This window comes from Carassius auratus, chromosome 17, assembly GCF_003368295.1.
Source record: "Carassius auratus strain Wakin chromosome 17, ASM336829v1, whole genome shotgun sequence".
Lineage (NCBI taxonomy): Eukaryota > Metazoa > Chordata > Actinopteri > Cypriniformes > Cyprinidae > Carassius > Carassius auratus.
This window is the reverse complement of record NC_039259.1, coordinates 24,864,191-24,890,101: the sequence shown is the minus strand read 5'-3', so window position 1 is coordinate 24,890,101 and position 25,911 is coordinate 24,864,191. Positions and strand designations below refer to the sequence as shown.

Sequence of the window (25,911 nt, the reverse complement as noted above, 5' to 3'; positions counted from 1 at the left end):
TGAATGGATCCAGGCCTGAGGGGCTGGACTGTGGTCCGGTGGGCTCATCTGCTTCAGTATCCTTAATGGAAATAGGCTTTTACAGCAGTTTTTAGAAAGGTTAAGACAGACGAATACTACACCCAGAACCATCACCACATTTCTTAAGCTAAACAAAGAAAGCACAGCTTTCTGGAGCACTAATGATCTTCAATAAATAATGCATGTCTTCATAATAATCTTTACAGAGACTATGGATATCCTTAATCCTTAAGGAGGTGTGTGTTCTTTAGCAACAAATACCGTATGCTTTGCATCATAATTAATATTATGTACTACTGTAATTACCAATTAGGCATTCATAAAGAATGAAGGGTTCCTTAAACCATTACCCCATTAGAGAAAAGTTTCCATCATCTCCAAAAAAGATGTGGGCGGCTTTAATAGCATCCTAGTTAAGGAAATAGACACTTTTTAGTTTGCAACATTGTAACAGGAAGAAGAAAAAACGGCAAAACATCAGTGTAGCCGAGACAATAATCAAACTGGCATCCTATTTAAAAAAAATCCTTAATTAATCAGGCATTACTGATATTCAGTTTGAGACTTATTATCAGTAATCTTTTATTAAAATGATGCCTAAACATAGCTTTTAAAATGCATTATCAAAATTTGATTGAAAATACAACAGAAACATCTGAGACAAAAATATATATTTATTACAATGCTGCTTGTCAAAGGATGGTGACACAGAAGCTTTTCAACAAATGCAGCAATGTTAAGTTAATTACCAATATCATTTTAAGGATTTGCTGTGACGCCAAAACATAAAATATAGTGTCATACGTAAGATGCACACAGCAAACAAATGTATGAAACATTTTGGAAATAAGATGGAGGAAACATTTATTACATGTCTAATATGGAATCAGAAAAGAAACACTTGTGTGATTCCTTTTCAAATTCTTGCTGCTTTTGCCATATAGATCAACAATAGTTCAGCGCATATATGTAGATGAGTTTACAACAAATTAAAATGAAAGCTCCTTGATGGATTTGTTTCTTATGTACACGCTGCTTTTCACTGCACAAGATGATAATTGATGGACAGGTGTGGATCACTTGTGATGTTTTTATCAGCTGTTTGGACTCTCATTCTGACGGCACCCATTCACTGCAGAGCATCTATTGTTGAACGAGTGATGTAATGCTACATTTCTCCAAATCGGATGAAGAAACAAATTCATCTTGATCTTGGATAACCTGAGGGTGATTAGGTTGTGAACTCTGGGGTCTGATCGGCGAGTAATCTGTCTATACGGTCATCCTCTAGTGAACAGCTGACGAATAAACAAACACATCTGCACTGCGGTGGACTCCAGCTCTTGTCAGTTTGAGGAGCAGAAGACAGCGATGATGAAAGTCCTGTCGCACTAAAGCGGCATCAGTCATCTCGGTGTGGGGTGTGAGATGCTCTTACATGGGTGAAGAAAGATGAAACTCACACTTCAGGTCCTAGGCCAGCACTATCTCATCTGATTGAAGAATCTCATGTGAAGTTGCCAAAAACATCCTCAGATCTAAAGGAAAGAGGGTAGATTTTGAAAGATGGTTTCTGGCACAGAACTAAAACAAAATAATTATAGTTTATATTTATATTATATACTGAGTTTATATCTGGCGATTCTGACTTTTTTCTCAGAATTTCAAGATATAAACTTAGAATTCTAAAATATAACCTCAGAATTCTAAGGGGAAAGTCAGAATTGCAAAGTCTGGAATGTGAAAAATAAACTCTCAGTTGCAACGAAAAAAGTTATTATAAATTAATATATATTAAAATTTAATATTAATAAAAAAAATTATCTTTTATTCATTGGTGGGACCAAGAAAAAATAGAATTGTGAGATGGAAATTCAGAATTGTGAGAAGAGAGCTCGAAATTGCAACAACAACAAAAAAAAAAGCCAAAATGATGTCATTTCTGTGGCATAAACAGGCTTCCATAGTAGATCTAGATACTAGATTCAAACTTAAGTTTAAAACTTAAACTGTATAATTTGTATTTTCTGCTTAAATGTAGAAATGCTGTAGAAATGGTGTAAAATTATTTTATTTCATGCAAACATTTGACACATAGGCTGTGTCTGAATATGCATTCATTCTAAGTAGGCACTTTGTAATTACTTAGAGACTGCTGTATAAAATATGAATGTGTGTAGTATCAGTGTAATCCAGATGTTCTGCATTCATCATGTTGTCATTGTCATATGACCTTCCAGTGCCAGTTGTGTCATTTAACTGCCATTCACAGATCCTCTGCAGTGGCCTCATGCACAATTCAGAATCTTGTCAGAAATAGTAGGTCATCTTGGCACTTTTTGTAGGTACTACTCTCTTTTCACGTATTGTTTTGGTCTTCTGTATTGTAGGGAAGCATGTGATTTTGGATAGAGCCATATAGTAGCAGGCTATATGAGGTTGTTTTGCTAGCATTCGTAAGGCATCAGGCCACCCGAGGCGTCAGAAACACATCAGTGGCCCTCAGTGTGTATCAGGTGACATGATGCAGGTACCTGTCCGCCTCCAGACTCTGAGAAGGTTCCAGCTCATTCATCTTCTTCATCTCTGTGTCGGATGAGCTCTGATGTGCACATGGAGCTGCTCTCTCATCAGTCTGAGTGTGGATGTTGTCTGCACTACTGCAAAGATGACCATGATGACAGATCATTTTGCATACTCTTTTACATAATATTGCACTTTGCATAATCGATAATGTCTAATTAATTAGCAGTGACATCAAAGGCAAGCATACATTTGATTGCTTTTAGTATTGTTGTTTAAGAGTTGCCTTCTATTCTTTGCTCAGATTTAGAAATGTAGAAAACTATTTTTAAATTTGATTTCTGTGCAAATTAGTTTAACCAATTTTTCTGAAAGTTTAGTTTTAGATTTGAAATATTTAGAAAAGAAAAGAAAAATCATGGTATATTTATTAAAAACCTATGCTGAAAAATGACATATGGTGGCCAATCAGTGGCATACAACAAATAAAAAAAGTTGATCTATAATAACTAATAAGGCGAATTAAGGAAAAGTAAGCAATGACACAAAGTTGTTAAAGGCAAATGCTTTGTTAATTACATTTTTTTTTCCAAAATAATATTTTATAAACGTATTTTAAACAAATTCTTAAATTTCTCGTTTTCATTTAGTTCATCTTGATGTAATAAAAACAAACTAAAGCTGAAATAAAAATTTATAAACACCATAGACATTTTTTAAAGAAAAAAAAAAGAAAAAATGACTGAAACTTCAAACAAAATCAAGAAAAAAAAATCTAATTATATATATATATATATATATATATATATATATATATATATATATATATATATATATATATATATATATATATATATATATATATATATATAAACTCAAATAGTATCTCAGTTATACTAAAGTAACTTGGGCGCAATGCTTATTCAAAATAATTTTTAGTATCTCTATGATTAAACATGAGCATACTGTCGTTATGTGTCTGTATTGAATTATTTCAGGATTATGAAACAAATGTGTTTGTGCTGGCCACAGTGAGGTCAAATATTAAATGTTCAGTCATCAGTCTGTTAGTTCAGGTGTCAGAGTGATTGACAGAATGACAAACTGCTGCCTACATGAACCAAACGATTTGCTGCGACTCACATTTTTCCTGTTGACAGGTGAGATTCTGCTACAGGTAAGATGGCACCGGATTCTCTGTTGTTCTGTGTCGACCTAAAAATGAAAAGTGAAAGCTCAGTGTGATGCATATACCCAACTGTAAAATGTGTAAATGACCGAAGCATTTTCCCTGCAGCTGTCAAGATGAATTATTCAATTCAGCAAAACAGCTCGTTAAGGAAAGAGGCAAAACAACGCAGCTTAAAAGAAAACGTACTTGTAATAGGGTGAGAAAAAGAGATGCTTTTTTATAAAAACCTGCTCATTAGTGGATACAGACTGCAACTGAAACCTTTTCAGTGTTGCCAATTAAAAAACCTTTCCTGTTGTTCTGAATACACGGTTTCAGTATCTATAGTGGAAACACTCCAAATGCCATTACATTAGTTAAAATATCAAACGAAGTAGGGTTTATTTAAAAGAAAGTTGGTATAAGCACAACTTATTAAGCCTAAACTTGAAAGGAGTACTGACATTATGCATCCATTAACAATCACTGCAACAAAAAAAACAGCAAAAAAATCAAAGCATTTTATTTAAGTAACATAAGTGCTGCATTTGAGTAAAGCTGCTAATTGGTTTGATATTACAACATTCATGCATTTTAATTGTGGCCACTGCATATTAAGAGCGTATACACTGCTTGAATTCCCTAATGTTGTTTAGTGGATAAAGAGATGAAAATAGATTTAAACTAAATCAGAGAATGATAGGAGAGACTGCAGATACTCACTCATACTCCTCTGGACACATGCTTACGAATGCAACGGGGCTGCCAAACATACAGAGTGAGAAAATATCATAGATGTCAACAAGAAAACCTCATGAAAGCTGATCATACATGGGCATTACTTACCCTTATAAACTGCCTTAAAACACACTTTTCACACTTTCTGTACATTACTTCAGTTTGTCCATTAAAAAAAGTGCTTATGCATCAGAACAAATCAAAACAAAAAAGCTTTTAACTTTCACTCAGAGCTTTCACTCTGTTTAGATCATTGTTAAAATATTTAATAAAAAAAAATATATGTATTGTTTTTTTTCATAGTTTAACATTAAGCATCTGGGTCTAGGACAATAAAATTTAATATTGCAAAACATAAAAATAAGCAAATTAAACTGAAAGGACAACAAAACCACAAGCAGACACTCATATAATGAATCCGGACACATAATAAAGACACTCAACACAAAACTACTAATATCTGTGCTCTGACATTACAACAGCCAGCGAGAACAGCTGGTTTATTTCAATATTAAAGACTGTCGAGAACATGATAAATGTCCTGTCTCTTCATTTCCCCCTTGATCTCACTAAACAGACACCTGATTGCTTTTGTAATCAAATTCACATCCACGAGAGGGAAGCAACATTTGCGTGTTGATGTTGAAGTGGCAGCTTTGGAATTTCATGAATGAATGGCCTCTCATCTGTTCCAGCTTTCGAATGACACATGAATAGACCTTTAGTAATTAATGAACTCCTCAGCAAAACAAAATCAGAGAAGCATGTTTCCCATGAGGCTGAGCGATGACGGGAATTGCTACAATAGAGAAATGGCATCCTGTAGTGTAAATCTAGGACGTATAATATAGTTTATTCTTGCGCTTTTTAGACAAGAATTAGAGAGGAAAGATGATATATTCTTGAATATATGCACTAGGAAAACTCACGTCTCTAAATGCTCTTCCTCCAGGATGGTCTGCACGGGCAGGTAGCCGAGCCGAGGGTGTTTGGTGAAGTACTTCTTTGAGCGGAACTTGTTTTTCAGCACCTTGGTGAAGTCTCGCACATCTTCTCCTGAGGTGGTCTGTAACAGAGAGGCTGTAGGGAAATGTTCTGTTGTGCATGAAGAACTGCAGTGACAGAGACAGGAGTGTTTGGACATTTAGGCATACAAAATTCATGCAAATATTAATGCACTTATACACACACAATAAAGTAGATATATAAAATATCTAATATTATATTTTAGGGTTGTAAATCGATTCAAATATTTAATCGTGATTAATAGCATGATCGTTAACTTCACAATCTAATATTAAGTAATATTGACCACCACCTATCTCTCAAATGGACCATTGACTCTCTATCTACAATCTCAATTAGGAGTGTCAATGGTCCACTTGAGAGATAGGTGGCGGTAATGCACTTATAAGTCTGCGATCCGCCATAAAGCAAGTGAAGGAGAAGACGCCTTGCACCTGCCACTGAGAACACGCATAGGATGACAGTTTACACATTGCATGAATCAGAAGTAAAAAATGATCAATTCTGTTCAGTTTCTTGTCTTTATGGATCAGTGTACGGATCGAGCCGCAGGGTTTAATTTGGTTTTGTTTGTGTTTTTTTGTTTTTGTTTTATTGTATGTTTTAACCGTGATTCCCATCCACTTCCATTATAAGACTGATACACTGCAACGGTTTGAGTAAAAAAATCCTGGTATGTCTTCTACTGAAGAAAGAATAAAATGTAAATTTTTGGGTGAACTATTTCTTTAATACAGGAAAATGAAAGAAAGAAAATCACTCACTGCTCTTGAGTGAATTACTCTGTAGTTATGAAAAATAAGGCGACTAAAATATTTTTATGCAGTTAACACACTGACCCCACGCCCAGACCTGTATATCATTACATTTCATACTGTTGACAAATATGATGAATATTTTGTCTCCTATTTATTTAATACAATAAGCGATATCACATGTGCAGCAAGAGCAGTAGGCTATATTACACAAGTATATTACATAAATGTAAAGGTTAATGTGTTACATTTTAAACACAATATTACATGTTTTGCTCAATGTTGTAAAGAATATATTACCTTTAAAGCCATAGCAAAATTGTTCACAGCGGTTTTTAGTTTCTGAATTAATCTGCGTTTAGAACAAATCGTGTGAATCAATGATTCATAAAGAGAGCCGTTTACTTCATTCCTGAATCCTGAATGAATCAACCGTTGAATTAATGACTCATAAAGACATTTACCGCCACCTGCTGGCAGATTTAGTTTCTTATTAAAAGTATCATTTCATTTAAAAAATATATAATAATAATAATAAAAAAGTGAAAGTTCAGCCAAAAAATATATATTCTGTCATCATTTACTCACTCTTTACATTACAAACATTTATTTTGTAGAACATAAAAGAAGGTATTTTGAAGGCTGTTTTGGTTAATGGCTTTCATTTTACAAACAAAAATTACTGTGATGTTTCTCAGAGTTTCTCTTCTTTGGTGTAGTTATTCAATTATATAATATTTAGAAATAATCATAAAATACATTTTTACAAAATATTTTTTCACATTTTTTTGGGTGGCACAACACCTACATTATTGCCTCCCTAATTTCTGAACCATTTGTTACAATGAACCATTTGAAAACAACAAAACACAAGCGTCTTCCAGATGCTCACAGGGGTGCAGTACTCCACCATTGGATATCTGAGATGATGGTCCTTGGAAATCCTTCCCGAGAAGAAACACATCTGACACACATTGTAGCTGAAGTGCTTCAGACTCCGATACCTTAGAGATAAACAGATGCAGCTTAACACACTAGCAGCTATGAGTTTTGCAACACTGATACGAGCATCGAACACTGAACTAAACTGAGCTGAACAATGACACTGTTGTTTTCTGTACAGCTGCTTATAACTTACATTTAATTATTTAAGAATTTTGCAACCTTAATACTTTTTTTCGGTTTATTACTGTAAAACTTCTCAAAAAACGATCTATAAAGTGCTATATAAATAAATATGACTTGACTTTTATGGCACTGTCCACAAATAATATACATTGAAAAAACTTGTCCATTCTGACAAGATATTGAAATTTTTAGTATTACTATTATAATTATGGTGTGTTTTATTGTATCATTTTAAATTTCAACACTTTTTATAAATATTTAATTGTAATGTTAACTGCAAGAAAGTAATGAAATCACAAATATAAGGGTTTTTACACAATAATAAATAATATATATATATATATATATATATATATATATATATATATATATATATATATATATATATATATATATATATATATATAGCATAATTAATAATATATTATTAGAATTTATTATAATATTTATTATATTTATTAATAATAATATGTGAACTTGGACCACAAAACTAAGCTTTCCATTGATGTATGGTTTGTTATGATACGGCAATATTTGGTCAAGATACAACTATTTGAAAATCTGGAATCTGAGGGAGCAAAAAAAATCTAAATATAGAGAAATTAACTTTGAATATGTCCAAATGAATTCCTAACAATGCTTATTACTAATCAAAAATAAAGTTTTGATATATTAACAGTCAGTTTACAAAAATTCACAAAATATCTTCACGGAAAATGATCTTTACTTAATAACCTAATGATTTTTGTCATAAAAGAAAAATTTATAATTTGACCCATACAGTGTTTTTTTTTTTTTTTTTGTTTTTGTTTTGGCTATTGCTACAAATATACCACATCGACTTAAGACTGGTTTTGTGCTCCAGGGTCCCATATTATATATTATTAACAAATGTTATTAATAGCTAATAAAAGTATAAGTATAATAAAGTATAGTAAAAAAAAAAAAGTAAAAAATATATGTAATAAATAATAAAAAGTGCAACATTGTTATTATTATTTACATTTTTATTATAATTTATTTTATTTATTTTAATTGTATATTGTATTGTATAAATTTATTGTAATAATAATAATATAGGCTAATGTTATGCACCTCCTTTGCTGAAAAAAAAATAACATGTTCTGTTTTCTATATGACAATTTCATAACTGTCCACCCTAAAACAAATTTCACCATAATTCCCTTTGTCTACCTGAAGCCCACCATGGGACACTCTTTACAGATGTTACATTTGGCCTGATGTTTGGCGGTTTCTGCAGCGGCGACTCTATGAAGTACAGGCAACCAGACCATCGACTGCGGCTCCAAATGCATCCAGTCCACAAACTGCTGCAGCTCAATGACATCATCACGGCCCACCTGAACCCCAGACGACAGACAAACCCCTCAATTACAACCACAATGCATTGCAAGACGCTCTAATGGAGTCTAAAAGCACTCAGATGATCTCTTTATCATTTCAGAAGCATATTCAACTACAACCCAAAAACTATAATATCCTATCACAACCTTATTAAGCCTGAGGGGAAGAGATCCATTAGTAATTTTGAAGTGAAGCAAATGAGGCCAATTGTGATCATTTGTGTCTCCCCTGTGACTTTAAAACTACTACAACTGTTATGAATCAATTACAGTGGGCCAGTTAAGGCAGGACTATCAAGAGTCTTTCATTACATGCAACATTAAATGAAAAGAGCTCCACTGTGACCCAAGTGAAACAGAGAAGTATTGGAGGCTCCGTCCAGGACGGCTTTAAGGAGAGCTGAAGGGATTCATAAATACTCCATTACACCAGCGGATGTGGTCCACATCATAAAGCACTCCATCATGGGATATTATGGGAATGCGTTTGCACAAATCAAGTGGATTTCATTTAAATACCTCTCGGTAGCTTGTGCGTCAGCGGTCGAATCGAGTGCTAAGCGTCTGAAAGTGGCGATGTAAATCCACTCTTATAACTGAGCTCATCATTTATTTATATGTCAAAACTCAGTAAAGTGTAATGATAAACAAGCCTGTGCATCCGCCCTCATTTTAGGAAAATATCATGTCTCGCACACCTGAATTATGTTTCATAGAATCATGGTCATTGATTTTCATGTCAGAATTATTTTTACATTGTCAACTTTTAATGTATGCATACTTTTTTTTGTACTAAAAATATTTGTAGATCATTTGGCTTTGGAAGAAGTTTGTCCTGAGATCTGATTTTTCAAGTGCACACTTTGGTGTTACACTGATTACCATACAACTAACTCAAATAAAGGTGAAATATAAATATTAGACAAAAAAAACTAAATAAACAAATTTGAGATGTTGTTTTTGCAACAACGAAATAAGTTTAGGCGCTAAAATAACTGGACATAAATCAAAACTACAACTAAACTAAACTAAAACTGAAATAAAAATAAAAACTTAAACAATAATACAAAAAATTGAAATAAAACGAAACCAGAATAATAAAAATAAAGCAATTCAAAATAATAATAAACTTTAACAGGCTATAGAAAATTATAACTCATAAATCTCCCTTTAACCTTGATTTAATCTCAATGCTTTGGAATTAAATAAAACATAAAAACAACTCAGAACTAAAACTAACAAAACAAAAGCACACTATTAAAAAAGGGTTGCACTTTATTTTACAGTCCTGTTCCTCGTGTACATACTATGTACGTATTATAGTAATTACAATAACTATGTAACAACTAGGTACTAACCCTGAACCTACCCCTAAACCTAACCCTACCCCATGTAGTTACCTTGTTTTACCAGAACTTTCTTAGATAAATACACTGTAAGTACACTATAAGTACATGGTCGTACTGTAAAATAAAGTGCAACCAAAAAAAGTGTATTATGATATTATTAGACTAAGCTGAAAGTATATATACAAAAGGTAATTTTAAATATTAATACTAATACCTAAATATAATACAGAAATAACATTTCTGGTGGACGAGGAGATACCCCCTGACAATGTAAAGCGCTTTGAGAGCCTAGAAAAGCACTATATAAATGTAATAAATTATTATTATGAATTATTATTATTCTCAGGAGAATCGGTCTTGTTTTGACCTGATAGAAAGATATGAAGAGAGGTCTTTCATGATCTTGTTTTCTAGTGTTAACTCACATTCTGAAAGCAGCTCCGGACACTGGGCTCCATGTTACCCCCTCCGAACGCTGCGGCCTCCCCGAGCTGGTGTGGGATCTGGATGCTGTTGTGAAGCAGTAACGCCAGCTGTCTCTGGTTACAGACGCCTGCAGCGCCGGCCACTTGAGCGAACAGATCTGTGGAGGACAGCAGGAGCGAAACATGATGACACCAGGAGGGTGAGCAGCTAAGATTTTAGACTTAAGATCCAATTTATAAATGTCCTTGTAGGAGCTACAGCAAGGACAGAGTTGCATTCAATTCTCAGTAGGTCTGAGACACTGAGATCAAAGTGAAATTGTGCACATGCATTAAAGTGAAAGAAAGAACAGCACTTACTTCATTTATAAACTGAAAGAAGGATAGAATATTTTATGCCACTTATTTTCAGTATCAAAGCACTTGCATTTGTACTTATCCTTTAGTGGTCCTTTTGAAAGAGAAAACAAGCCGATCTTCATGGACAACACTTGAACTTTTCCACTTCTGTCACTATTAAAAAAAAATAAAGACAGCAAAATGCTAATTCAATATGAATTTTTTTAAATGTTGTTCAAACAAAACTGGGATGTTAGTTGTAGCAACAATACACTGAATTCTTGCACAGCCTTCTGGCTACACTTACATTTATGTATATACCTCCCAAATTACTTATTATATTTTAAATGAAGATTATCTTGGGGAAAAACACTGGTTATGTCTTTACTAAGATGTTTTGTGTCAGCTTGTCCTCTTGGCAAAAACAGAAATATTGCTGCAGGACTGCAAATTAACATAAAGCGTTACATCAAATATGTATGAGAGCAACCATTGCAAGAGGATTGTCTGCAATCGTTTAGAGGTCATGAGACACATTTTAGTGGCATTAAAAAGAATTGGACAACTTATTCAGATTTAAATTTTCATAAATGCCATTATTAGATAAATATTAAACAGGTTAAGCTTTTTTTTTTTTTTTTTTTTTTTTAGAACAGAACTGACACAAAAATTTTAACTTTTTTAAAAACTTTTTTATCATATTTAAAGAAATGATCTTTTTTGTGATTATGCTTGCATTTCTTTTTTTATTAATGAATGCCAAATATTTTATTATTGGATATATTCAGAAATTTTTAAGTTTGACTAAGTAATAGTCCACCTCAAAACCCTCAGGTCATCAAAGATGTAGATGATAGAGTCTGTTTCTTCATGAGAACAGATTTGGAGAGATTTAGCATTTCATCACTTGCACACCAATGGATGCTCTGCAGTGAATGGGTGCCATCAGAATGAGAGTCCAACCGGCTGATAAAAACATAATCCACAAGTAATGTACATTCTTCACAAACTTTGTATGTGTTGTAATAAACAAAGTAATCCTGACCTTTTTAACTTCAAACCATTGCTTCCAAATAAAATAGATAGAGAGTCCTCAAACCATAATATTGCTTTCTCCACTGAAAAAGTAATCTAGTCTGAATCAGGAGAGACACATGCAGAGATCAAGCACACTTTATAAGCAGAAACAGTCCAAAACTGTTCTAAACAAATGTTTCAGTTGACATTTTCACTGGAGGAAGCATTATTATTATGGAATTATGGAAATAAAATACCTTGGATGGATTTATTTATTACAAACATGCAGATTTTCACTTCACAAGACATTAAATGATGGACTGGAGTAGTGTGGATTATTGTGATGTTTTTATCAGCTGTTTGGACTCTCATTCTGGCGGCACCCATTCACTGCAGAGGATCCATAGGTGAACAATCGATGCTACATTTCTCCAAATCTGTTCTGTTAATCAAACTCATCTACATCTCGGAGGGCCTAAGGGGGAGAACATTTTCAACAAATATTTTTTTTTTTTGGTTGAACTATTCCTTTAAGTGTCTAAATAAAGGCCACTGTTTTAAAGATGAAACCCATACAGACCTGTCGTAAACCTTTAGAAGCCAGTTGAGACACAGATCCACACACAAAGGCACATTAACCAGATCCGGATGCACTTGCTGAAGCTCACAGTAGATTGTGCAGAGACAGTTTATGATGCCTGGAATCTCCAGTAGCTGTCCATTCTGCGTGAGTTTGTGTTGATCAAACACACCCTGTGCGATGCTGAGCTCCAAGAGGTCCACTGAAACAGACAGACAGATTTCATCTCCACTCATTTCAGTCTCCACAATGAATTCCATTCAACGCATTTTAATGAAAGTCACCGGAGCGTAACTCATCCGTTGGCGTGTAATGAAAATTCCCTACTGAAAAGGCAGAAAAAAATGATATTTCTTATCAGCATTCATCAGATTTGCAACCAATTATACATTTCAACAACTAGCCTTTCACAACACCACCCACGTTTAAAGATATGAAGCAGAAAGCAGCTGCTGTCTGTTACCAAAAACACCATCCGGCTAACCTGACTGAAGGCTATTTCTGTACTAATGCTGTCAGCAGGTGGCCTGCCGGCTCTAATGCTCTCAAAACTCCTACTAAAGATCAAAGGCTCATAGCTAGTGCACCAGAAACGTCCTGACAAAATGAGCAGATAGAGCTGGAGATTGCTTGGTTAAAACTGCCTTTGTCTTCTGCAGTAATCTGTTTACTTCCAAAAGTCATTTCAAGTGAGAAGTGATGAGGGGTTTTTCACATTGATGGTAATTTGCAATGCAATGATAAATGTCCAAAAGCATATGGTATTTGCTACAAAATCCCCCACAGAAGATCCATGGAACTGTTTTTTATTAGGAAAGCATATAAGACTTAAATGATAAGGTATCACTCACAGCAGAGGGCTTTCTGTAGCCGGCGGCTCTTCATCGCTGTGCGGTAAGCAGAGAAACGCACATGGCTCAGATCAGCTGCACAATGAGGGTAAAACATAAAGACTGGATGTGAATATTATCAAGAAGATAAGTCCCATTTCTCAAGTTCAAATAAAGAGTAAAATGTAAGAAAGCATGCATACTGAACATGTTTAGTGAACTACATGGACAGAAAGACTTGACAGCGATTGACAGGAACAAGAACAAACCCATTGACTGAAATAGCTGTGTCATCTTTGGATGATCCCATGAGGTGGTCTGCTGCTCATGACTGAAAGATAATTCATAATAATTCACTTCAATTCACCACCACGGAAAATGTATTTCGGTATCTGGTGAGTATAAGAATATAATTGAGTTTCTCACAATTATTCATATTTTTATTGTACAAAATCAATACTTTTATTCTGTGAGGATGCAAAAATATTCATCATTTATAATAATAAGAAATGTTTCTTGAGCAGCAAATTAGCATATTCGAATGATTTCTGAAGGGAATGATTATAATACATTTTAGTAAGGGTGACTGCAACTAGATTAAAATTTGTTGAACAACTTCATTCGGATGCAAAACTGAACACATGGGAAATCATGGCAGAGATGATCATGTATGAAACACTCACTTGATATAATAAGGGACACCGTTATGAAAAACAGCTCTTTGCCAAGGGAACTGAACGGAAGCTGGTTGGGAGACAGAAGGTTTCAAAGTCATGACATTTGAATCACTTTCACGCAGAATGGTTTTTATTATACAGGGGGAAACGGATTTAAGACAAACTGGGTTTTCTCTACTTTTCTGAACAATGATTTTTCATGACTTCTTCAGCTGTTTCTGGTTGCCCGAATGAAGATTTTTAAGAAAAAATGAAACATAGAGCAATTTCTAGCCAGCTGGTGAATATCCTAGAGTTGAGTAAAACTGAAAAAAAAGTGCATTACCATTCAAAAGCTTGGGGTTGAAGATTTTATATTCTTTTTTGAAAGTCTGTTATGATGCATTTATTTGAACAAAAACAGAAATACAATAAAAGAGTAATATTATGAAATATCAATATGATTTAAAATAGCTTTTTCTATTGTATTGTAAATTATTCTTGTGATGCAAAGCTGTATTTTCAGCATCATTACTTCAGTCTTCAGTGTCACACGATCCTTCAGAGATCTTTCTGATTACTATCAATATTTTTTTCCAGGATTCTTTCATGAGTAGAAAGTTAAAAAGAACAGCATGTATTTAAAAATCTTTCCAAATCTTTTGTAACATTATAAATATCTTTACTGTCACTTTTAATCAATTAAATGCATTCGTGCTGAAAAAGTGACAATATCTTTACAAAGTCATGTCTAACTGACCCCATAATTTTGAATGGTAGTATACACCCATTCACTACAGAAATTACTTTTCAAGTACTTTTTATTAATTCACATAAGTCTTCCAGGCTTGAAAAACACCATATTAAAATTAAAAAGGTTTTCCATGACTATGCGAGTACTGACAAATGTTTAAAAATGTTTACCCAACTTACCAGACAAGAGGTCATGGGAGAAATGTCTCTTATCTGTCTGAGAGCATTGCAAGTGCTGGTGATTACCCACAATCCCCTGGTAAGAATTGAAAAAGAAAAATATTCTCAAACAATCAAGATGGAAGGATTATGACTATACCAAATGGCAAGATAAAAAATGATGCCTAACATCTAACTGTGCTATCAGACCATAATGTTCTGATCGAAACAGACATAATGGTAGCTAAGATCAGAGGGAAATTACAGTGCTTTAAACTATGAGATGACTAAGCAGGGGGCAGTCTGGAGAAAAATCAAGACATCGTTCTGAGAATATGAGAAAGAAGTCTCTGGTACTTCACTCCTGAAATGACCAGACGCTCATTATCCGACACGTCTGTCTTCAAGAGTCCGTGGAGACACATCTCTGCCAAAATATAATGAGTGCCCTTTTCATCTTGTGTGACAGACAGTGCCACATCCCAACAGCACAAATGGTGCAACTCTCTCAGTTATACTTCAATTATAACTATTACATGAAATCCCAAAATGCTCACTATGGGTGAATAATGTTGTTGTTCGAGCTCTAAAACTGAGTTAGTAGCAGCCTGACTTTGGTTTGATGAGGGGTGTTTGTGAAACAAGGCCCAAGAGTGTCATTGGGCAGTAGCAGCTTAATTATCTATGTTCTCCAGCTGCCCAGATCGATACCGAGGGTCAATATTTCTGCCCACAGGATCCTCAAAACAACATGACAGTCACACACTCGTCAACGCTGTGGGGTAAATTAGAAATCAAAAACAGACTGGACTCTGTGTGGTTTGAGTGATCCTAATGCATGATTCAGAATAATCGATTCTTTAAGGTCAACGCTGGGGTTTGAATGCACCTTATGAGCATTTCAGAGTGGGATGCCATCGGGCTCTAATAATGTGTTGCCCAAGTGGCACAAATTGGCATCTTTATAGCTATTATGTGGGTAATATTCTAAACCTGAGGTGTAAATTATCTGACATTTTGACCTTTAGTTCACCCAAAAATAAAAAACCTGCTAAACATTTACTCCCTCTCAGGCCATCCAAGATGTAAATGAGTTTGTTCCTACATTTGGAGTAATTTAGCATTAAATCAATCGCTCACCATTAGATCCATTGCAGTGAATGGGTGCCGTCAGAATGAGTGTCCAAACAGCTAATTAATTAAATTATTATCTTGTGAAGTGAAAAACTGAGTATAAGAGTGCACAGACGGAACATATCCATCATGGCGTTGCCAAAATAGTCCTTAATCCATAATAACGCTCCTCCAGAGAAAAGAATCTATCCCCTGTTGTCCTCTCACAACAAAATACACTGGACTCAAAAAATAAAGCAATATTTTGGATAGAGGACTCTTGAAGTTTCAAACTTCTTAAGGATGAACATGTTAATTACAAACATTGAGCCTTAAGTGATGGACTGGAGTGGTGTGGATTTTTGTGATGTTTTTATCAGCTGTTTGGACTCATTGGCACCCATTCACTGCAGAGTCTTCATTGTTGTTTCAGTGATTTTTTAAGTAATTTCTTTAAATCTGTTCAGATGAAGAAACAAACACATCTACATCTTGAATGGCCTTGGATGGGGTGATTAAATTAAAACTTTTATTTACATTATTTAAACTTAGCATGACCATGGATACATAAAGCTTGGGATGGTCCAATCAAACAGATGCATTTGTACAGTCAAGTCTGATCTTTCACTGGATCTGCCGTATACTATTCTAGGCTAAAATTACAAAGAAGCTGTCATATTTGATCATCACATGAGACATGAGGGATGTGCTGCCTGTGACATATCCAAGTGTAAAACAGAGATCTAAGTCTGTGGAGGTCAAACTGGAATAAACTGAAGAATAGAGAGTGAACACACTGACTGTGATCTGTAGTACTAGAGTAAATCTTCCCTCTGCTCTCAAAAACACTGATAGACTCTTAATAATAATCTTGAATATAGTTATCATACACATAAATGTTGAACAGTACAGCATGTCATTATAAAAAAAAACACTAGCAGAGTTTATAATAAAAAGGTTCCTAAAAACAAAACAAAACAAGAAGACACAAATTCTAGTTTACACTGAAACGTGATCATTTTAAGCTTTAGATGAATCAGGAATTAACACTTTTTGAAGAACAATTCTGAAACATATAATAAAATAAAAAGTTACTAATTCTGCATCAATAAGAAAAAATAATAATGTTGGTAGCATTTAACAAAATGTCCTATTTGTTTAAAATTAGTTAAAGGGTTACTCCACCACAAAATGAAAATTTTGTGTCCTCCGCGCCACAAGGATGTGCTGTTTTTACGTGTATTTTAACTTTGATTTAAACTAAAACAGCACATCCTTGTGGCGCAGAGGACACAGAAGAGCATACTCGGCACAGTGATATGAAGTGACACATAGGAGACTATTGACAAAGGAATTATTGATTAAAGTCTTTGTTAAAGTTTTTGTTTTCTTCGCTTACAAAACGTCTTCCCATCGCTTCATATAACCCAGATTGCAGGTCTGATGTCAGATGTAGCATTCTGACGACGATTTTCATATCTTTTACGGACCTTGAAACTGTTATTTACTTGGCAGTCTATGGGACAGTCTCAAGCCTCCAGGTTTTCATCCAAAATATCTTAAATTGTGTTCTGAAGATGAACTGAGCTTTTACGGGTTTGGAATGACATGGGGGTAAGGGATTAATGACACAATTTTTATTTTTGGGTGGAGTAACCCTTTAACTAAAAGAATTAACTAACAACAAAAAGTTATTCTAAAACAGTTATTAGTCTTAGTAAATGTAAATATCAACATGAACTAATACATCATTAAAATCAAGAATTGTAATGATACAATAGTGGACATGATTAATAAATCCTGTAACAAATTAGTTGCTTATTATTAATTGCTATTAGTTATTGGATTAAGGCGCCTCGTTTTACATCCTTCCTGCGATTTTTAATTTGAACTCACTGTATTTTCCACGCTCTCCAGCACACAGTTGAGCATGCTGTGTTCCTCAGAGAGCAAGCTCTCGTTCTCCATCTCAGCCAGGCCGAGGTCCAGTTGGTTCATGGCTTGTTGGAGGTCCTGGAGTTTCCCCAGAGCCCAGTCAAGCTCGTGCGTCCAGCTGGCGGCCTGAGCACTGAACCGCTCCCAGTGCTGCTGGACCTCGATGGCCTGCTCCTGAACCGCTTGAGCCAGCTGGCGAATCTTCTCCTCCTGGACTGTCTCTGCCGAAAGTTAAAGACAGCATATCAGACTTCAAGTGAGATGTTCCACGCCATGTCATTTTAGTTATTGTTTAATCCAAAATAGCATCTTTTCTGTGATCTGTGGGTTTCTGCATACTATGGTGACATTTATAGACCACGATAACCATAACGTACTTTACATTATTACAGTAGATTACAACATCATAACAGTAGACAGTAAGCAACTTCAAGCTATGATTAGTGGAGTAGCTGTTTCAATGTCACAAACTTTAGCTATACCTCTGTCTTATATGCAGCTTTGGAAAGTTCAGTTCTTTACATGACATTTAGTCATTTAGCAGATGCTTTTATCCAAAGTGACTTTCAAATGAGGACAACAGAAGCAATCAAAATCAACAAAAGAGCAATGATATATAAGTGCTATAACAAGTCTCAGTTAGCTTAACGCTGTACATGTAGTAAGGTTTTATTATTTACTATTATATAAGAAATAAAAAGAAACCAGATATAATATAAAAAGAATAGATTAAGCTGTTAAAGGCTTTTTTGCTTTTGTTAATTGTATAAATGAACAGACTGCAAGTCTAAAAGGGACAAGTTTTCTAAGAATAGAATTAGAATAGAGTGCTAGAGTTAGAGGGTCAAATAAAAATAGAAAGATATGTGTTTTAAATTCTTTTTACTAAATCGATTCATTTGGACGGTTCTTGTAAATGTAGATTCCAAAAAGTGTCATTTCGATTCTGTTTTGATGATTTCGTTTTTTTATGCCTTTTTGTATAACTAAGGGACAACTATAATAAGGATATACATTTATATGTTTACATGCATAATTGTAATTATTTATTCACTTGTTTTATAAAACTGTGGTTCTTATTAAATCATACATTTTAGAATAGTTAGATAAATTATTTAACTGAGTTGCTTCAATGCACTAATACTCTTTGTCAGTAAAGATTGTTTGCTCATATTTATCTGTTCATGTCAGATACATGTAGACTGGGTTTTACAGGACTGAATATTTTAGGAGTCCTAGTCCTAACCATGTTACTGTGGACCAGCACTTATACCGTGTCTCTTTACTCTGGAATCTAATCTTTCCTCTGCGATCAGCTGCTATAAATCCAGCTCAGATTTAAATCCGTCCCCTTCAGCACTCTCTCACTTTTCACTTTGTGTCCTATAAGGTTTATTGTGTCCACTGAGCCATTACAGAGACACATAACTCAAGCAGCAACGACGCTACAGCCTAAAACTATGACCTCCAGAAATGAAAGGTGTAATAAAAAATTAGTGTTTGAATCCAGGAGACAACCATTTACATCAGAAAGACAATACACATAAAATCTGACACTTGGTGTTGTCTTTAATAGAAACAGACAATTGAGGACAAACCCAGACTGATCGGTGAAATCTGTCACTGCAACAACGTTTTTCTCCTACACAGTAATAGGAGTAAATTATTTTTTGTTAAAGTCCCCATCTTCTCAGATGTTTCTCTTGAGAAATCGACCACTGTAAATCTCAAATCTGAGTTTCAGAAGGATATTAACAATGTCTCAAACTCTGCTGAGATTTGCCAAGACATCAAAGCCGGCAATCAAAGGCATTTCTTATCGAATTCTCCCAAGACCAAATGATCTGAGCATTGTTATACATAACATATGCTGATTATTTTAAGAAACATAACTGAGAATTCCCGTGCAATTAAAGAGAAACCTCCAAAAGATAAAATGTCCCTCTGGGTGGACGCAAACTGACAAAAGCCGTCTCTCACCCGCAGCCGTCTCTGTATTGCTCAGGACTTCCATCGCTGTAGGTTGAACAGACAGAGACAGACACATCTGATTCACATCCTGCCTCCGTCCAATCAACTCGCTTTGCCGGGCCTGTGTCAAACAACACATTAAAGATGCAGGGGTGTGACATTTAAACTAAATCACACAGATAAAGCTAGACATCCATTACAGCTCATTCCAGACAATTTAGAGGCGGAGAAATGGGAGATATAATTACTCGAAAAGCAGTCGGTAAGTAATGTATAAACCCAAACATTAGCGGAGCGGAAAGTGACAAATCGAGAAACAAAATCACTGAACCAGAAGAAAGACGTTTGTGGTCAACATCAAAAAGAAAACTTTTGCTTAATTCTGTGTGTTTTTTATTGATAAAACAAGATAAAATCACCAACAAATCAGATATAAAAAAAATTTAAATGTGAAATCAATAATGAGGTATGCTTTACTATAAAATACTGTTTAATTCAGTCACGGTTACATATATAAAAACACTTCATAATATTGTTTACTGCAACTGATGCAATGTTTTAATGCAGTAAATGACAGTGATAAAACAGTGCTTTACATCTAAAGGACATCAATAATTCAGCAGAGCAATAACAAACAATATTCCAGCTTCGGTTTGAGGAACAGTAATCAAAGGGTTTAATTATTTTGCATTGTTATTAAAGTAAACATCTATATTATCAAGGGACTGCAAGATGCCTATTTAAAAAGGCAATAGTCTGTGCACAGGAGGAGGTGCTGGGTACAAAGAGGAAAATTATAAGACATTATGTAAAAAATATATGATGACATTACACAAAATGGACTGTAAGTGTTCTCTTCTTGGTCGTTATAATCAGAGATGCCTGATTAACCTGTGAACATACTGCTTTGGCATCCTTTTTGAAGCTAAAACAAAATGCACTTTACATTCTTTTAAATTCAAGAAAGAAAGACTAAGTAACACAGATTTTGAAGCCACAAGTATGTCACTCCCTCTTCCACACACAGCACGACTGACCGTACAGTAGCCTTGTTTCTGCAGTAAAGTATGTACATCATCTCCCACCGGCGCCTGCCTTGTCAGCTCCTCATCCTTCAGCTTTACCCAGAACCAAAGCTCTTCAAGGATGGCTATGAGTCCTGTCCATTTCTCTGCACCTGCCTCCAAACACTCTCTGAAAGAACATGAGAGTTTGAAGGAAAGTTCAGGACCTTGGAGGTAACCGTTTGTTTATATTGCTGGATATATTGCACAAACCTTCTCGAGGCTATATGAATGTGGTCCACATCTCCGAACTTATCAAGTTCTTGTGCCTTGGTATTCTGGATCTGACTCCCCAGAGCCCTTTGAGAAAGATCAGTCTGGGTATCAACATCTGCCTGAATGTCCTGAGGAGACATAACAGCATGCAGAAGCTGAAATTGCACCAATTCAAACTAATCTCAATAGACTCTGATTAGGTGATCGTCCCTTTGGTTTATGTGGCCTATAAATATGACTAAAATGAAGAGAAAACAGCACTGCTGTTTAAAGAAATAGTTCACTCAGAAATTAAAATGAGCTGAAAATGTACTCTCTCTCAGGCCATCCAAGACGTGCACAAGTTTGTTTCTTCATCAGAACTGATTTGGAGTAATTTAGCATCTCATCACTTGATCTCCAACAGCTCCTCAGCAGTGAATGGGTGCCGTCAGAAAACGATAGTTGATAAAAACATCACAGTAATCCACAAGAAATCCACATGAATCCGATAAATAAACCAAATCATCTACATCTTAGATGTCCTCAGTATAAGATATTTTCAGCAAATTTTCATTTCTTTAACGCAGCCTCACAAAATCTGGAAAACACATAACTAGGAATCCAAATAAACCAACCAGGATCCAAAGAATATCTGTGGTTGACAGAACACTTACCTACAAAATAAAGCTGCACACACCTCACCTGCCTTCAACGGTTGGCTGTAATTCATATCTATAAAACTTTCAGTTATGGTGACAGTCTCCTTAAAGCCTCCACAGACATAATGAAAGGTTGGTTTATATCAGAAAAAAATATAGCTCTCTCGTTTAGGGCCGCAGTGATGATATACAGCCAGAGAAAGACATCAAACAGAGACATAACAGACAGTCTGCTTATTATTACGCTGGAATCCATTAATATCATTATCTATTCTGCTAAAATGTGGAGCTGGAAAAGATGAAGGACAACTGCTATAATCAGGGCTCAAATTGTGGGTGAAGTGGGGGGATTGATCCCCTTGTTAAAAAAAAAATGATAAAAAGCATCCACTCTGTAAAACTACCATCCCTTTAGAACAATAATGCTAATGTGTATTATGTAACCTAAAACTTATCATGCAAATTAAACATCAATATTCTTTAAGTATAATAATTGGTTCACTAAATAACAGCTATTGGCCAATCAGAGCTCATATTAACGAGTGAGCTTCGTCATTTTTCGTGCAAAATGGTTCAAGCTCAACTTCTGGCGTTCTTTGAAAAGACGACAACATAATGAGGTGTTATATTTTCTTGATTAGAGTTAAAAGACATTCCCCTGACATAACATTATTGTGCTGCCTGCACTGTGTGTGAGGATGAGACTGAGCCAATAATTCAAAGGAAAACATAACCATTTCATTTAATTAGGCTTTTTTGTTGTTAAATAAAAATGTGTTTAAAAATATGCATATTTTGACATATTTGACATATTTTGTAAGCAAGTTCCAGCATATTTCTTAGTATACTTTATGTATCAATTATACAAATATCAGTGTTCTATTAGTATACTTGTAAGTGTACTGTTTCAATACTCTTTGGGACTAAATTGGCCCACTTTCTAGTATATAAAAGTATAGTTTTAAGTATACTTTAAGTATATGGATCACAACAATCAACTCTTCCAGGTGTTAGGACAATAAACCAAACAACTCTGTTACATATTGTAAGTGGAATAATGCTGAATAAGTGAATACGCTGATAACGTAGTACCCTCAATCCAATTATTTTACTATAACTCAATGCAACTGTAGTAAAAACACAAAGACATTCACAAAGACTCTCAGTGAGCGGTTATGGGTCAGTTCAACAACTGAACTGTCATTGCATCATTACTGCTCGTACTTTCCGTTCAACCAAGAGCAAATATGCTTCAAAACATGAAAATCCATAACATAATATCCAGAGCTTATAAATTGTATTCATACTTGTTAGTGAGATTCACAGACCAGTAATTTCCTGCAGATCATCAAGTTCATAATTTTTCAATTTTATTCCAAATGGAGACCCCACTACACACTACAAGGCTCAATCAAAATATTTTCAGAGTGCTGGCATTCTATGAGATAAGCAAGAAAGTTTGCTTTTAGTCAGAGAAATCAGAGATTGGCACACTTGTGGTGAGGAAGACATTAAGAAGAAATTTATAAATGTCAATGCGCTTCTTGATACTTGCCATCTCATAGATATGGTGCCAACTGCAGTTTGTGCATACTGCAACAACTCTCTGTGATCAATAGTTTTGAAACCATAAGAAAACCATAAGAAAAGGAGCTAGTGCACGTGTTACCGGGATGAACGAGTGGTTAAGGTTTTGGACTTGGATCCAACAGACAAATACTCTCATGGGTTTAAACCCCACTCCTGGTGAATTTGCACAAATCTTCAATTAAAAAAAGGTATTGCTCTCTGTTAAGAATGTTCAGTGCTGACTTATCAATGTTGTTCAGATGAGCCAAACATGTACTGTATATGTTTTCACTGATGCACCAATTTGTATGTAACTGATAAGATTTCAGAAAGTAAGCGTTCAAAATTATTTTAATAGGTTTCCTCCTGAAATTTGAAATTCATTAATGCCTTGTGCAGAAAAAAAGACAAGAAAAAAAGCTATGCAAAATATTGCACTTTGTTCTTTATATATTTTAATGTTTTAATTGCAGTCCATTGTCTGCTCTTTTTCTTAGATTTATCGTTTAACGCAAGCAGTAGCTTTATAAAGCATAAATGTAATATTCTTAAATGGGAAGTTGGGAAGTTGGGAACAAGCCTACTTTTTTTGTCCCATACCAAATCTCTGAAAAGACTCCAGAAACTTAGCTTAGAACATTTTTCAGTTAAGCAGTGAAAGTTTGTTTGCTTTTAGTCTGGAAATTCAAAGACTGGCATATTGTTTTAAGACTTAAATAAGTTCATACTGTAAATGTCTATGTGCCAATATTCTTCACGAGAATGCAATACATTGCTGTGAAAATATACTGATATCAGCCATAAACTGTGACCAGGAGTGGTTCAGGCATTGGGTCCAATGGACAAATGTGACCCTGTACAACAAAACCACTCATAAGTGTCAATTTTTTGCGATGCAATATTTGGCTGAGATGCAACTAATTGAAAATTGAGAAAATTGCCTTTAAAGTTGTCCAAATGAAGTTCTTAGCAATGCATATTGTCCAAATTCATATAATATATTTAGGGTAGCAAATTTACAAAATATCTTTACGGAACATGATCTTTACTTAATATCCTAATGATTTTTGGCATTAAAGAAAATCAATAATTTTGATCCATACAATGAATTGTTGGCTATTGCTACAAATATACCCCAGTGACTTAAGACTGGTTTTGTGTTCCAGAGTCACACGTTTCCTCAATGGGTCTGAACTGTGGCTTTCTGAACAAGATTCCTTTAAAGATCAGTCAATCATAAAAGTTACGGCTGCTTTGTTTCACTATAGACCCCAGTTTAGCCACAGATTAATCATGCATCCCAATTCAATATCATTGAATGTTAAATCTTGGTGAATGCACTTTTCATTTTCAAACACTGACAAGCTGTGAGCCCACATACACACACAATCATAAACAGATCTGAAAAAAATCACCTTTGTAGTATAAACAAAGTAATTAAATACAAACGCTCTTTTACCTTGCACAGTTTCTGATAACGTGGTGATGTAACGGACATTCTCTGGATGTGTTGTAGAAAAAGCATCACTTTCTGCAGTGAAGATCTCACCATAGCCATTATCTTCAGACTACCAGGCTTGTTTAAGATTCTCATCCTAAAGGATTGCCACTCCTGAGGTTTGCACAGTTAGCACATCATCTAGGCTTTGAAAGTGAATCCACCTATTCCTACAGCATGTCCAACAACTTAAGAGGTCGTTTGCAAGTGTGAAGAAGAGAAAACGCCTCTCCAAAAGCAGCAAACAAAGCAAACACAAAGATCCGACTCAAGAGATGTCCTGTCTCCAGGCTTGTACTCTACAGTGATCTTCAAAGGGATACTGAACAATGAATAGAGGAGCATGGAAATTGAAAGTTGGACTACGGTGCAAAAAGCTTGTTTCCTTGTCAGCAAAAACTCCCTGTCTGCAAGAGATGATGCTGAGCGAGAGAACAAGAGTCTGAGTGAGTGGCAGAGAGAGAGAGAGAGAGAGAGAACACACAGCATGCATAGACCAAGACTGTATTATACAGTGAGGACTTATACAATGACAATGCCATTGTTTCATTACAAAATGTATTAAATAAAAATAAAAAAATTGTGATTTCAGATTATCTTAGTATTTTGTGTGTCATATATTACTTGCTCTACTGACAGCAGCACTAGAGCTGACAAGGATAAAACCAGATGAATCCAATCTGATTTGAGATGTTCTGAAGAACCATTTACCACCTTTACAAACAATCACATGATCGTTGTCAAAAATGTCTTTGATTATTTGTCTTTAAAATATAAGCAGACTTAATATATGTGAATATGCAACACATGAATTAAGAACACTTTTTAAAGTGTTTTTTATATTGTGTCACTTTTATATTGAGATAATGGAGTACATAGGAGGAAAAATACCTCAATTTTATTCAGAGCCCAGTATGCAATTTGGTAGAGCTGGTGATATTTATATGGCCATAAATTAAAATTAGTTTCTGGTTTTCCTGATTTTTAACAGTATATCATCCAACATGCTTACATACTTGCTTAGTATAAACTACCAATCAGATGGCACAAGGAATGTAGTGATTGTAAAC

The 25,911-nt window shown here is 34.8% G+C and overlaps 1 protein-coding gene and 1 long non-coding RNA gene across 2 annotated transcripts; both read right to left on the bottom strand.

Annotated features, from left to right (window-relative positions):
• Nucleotides 1–868: 868 nt before the first annotated feature.
• On the bottom strand, nucleotides 869–2,667 carry LOC113117944 (uncharacterized). The gene is made up of 2 exons (XR_003294243.1): nucleotides 2,556–2,667; nucleotides 869–1,559 (listed from the first exon to the last, which is right to left on the bottom strand). It is a non-coding gene; the product is annotated as an uncharacterized LOC113117944 (long non-coding RNA).
• Nucleotides 2,668–5,378: 2,711 nt separating this feature from the next.
• LOC113117943 (utrophin-like) lies at nucleotides 5,379–25,233 on the bottom strand. Its single transcript, XM_026286843.1, has 15 exons — nucleotides 24,803–25,233; nucleotides 21,131–21,261; nucleotides 20,891–21,047; nucleotides 19,863–19,974; nucleotides 17,844–18,103; nucleotides 14,856–14,931; nucleotides 13,950–14,010; nucleotides 13,536–13,597; nucleotides 13,288–13,362; nucleotides 12,437–12,638; nucleotides 10,928–11,013; nucleotides 10,501–10,658; nucleotides 8,557–8,723; nucleotides 7,127–7,238; nucleotides 5,379–5,519 (listed from the first exon to the last, which is right to left on the bottom strand). The coding sequence occupies exons 1-15, from the start codon at nucleotides 24,935–24,937 to the stop codon at nucleotides 5,379–5,381; spliced, it is 1,935 nt and encodes a 644-aa protein (XP_026142628.1). The 5' UTR covers nucleotides 24,938–25,233.
• Between the last annotated feature and the right edge of the window lie 678 nt (nucleotides 25,234–25,911).

What these genes read in the sequence shown, in the direction of transcription:
- LOC113117943 (XM_026286843.1), bottom strand. Translation starts at nt 24,937, where the DNA reads ATGAGAATCTTAAACAAGCCTGGTAGTCTGAAGATAATGGCTATGGTG. An exon ending in CTTCTAAAGGTTTACGACAG is followed by an intron (nt 11,014 to 12,436) that starts GTCTGTATGGGT and finishes TTTTTTTAATAG; the next exon opens with TGACAGAAGTGGAAAAGTTC. An exon ending in ACTAAAGGATAAGTACAAAT is followed by an intron (nt 10,659 to 10,927) that starts GCAAGTGCTTTG and finishes TGTCCTCCACAG; the next exon opens with ATCTGTTCGCTCAAGTGGCC.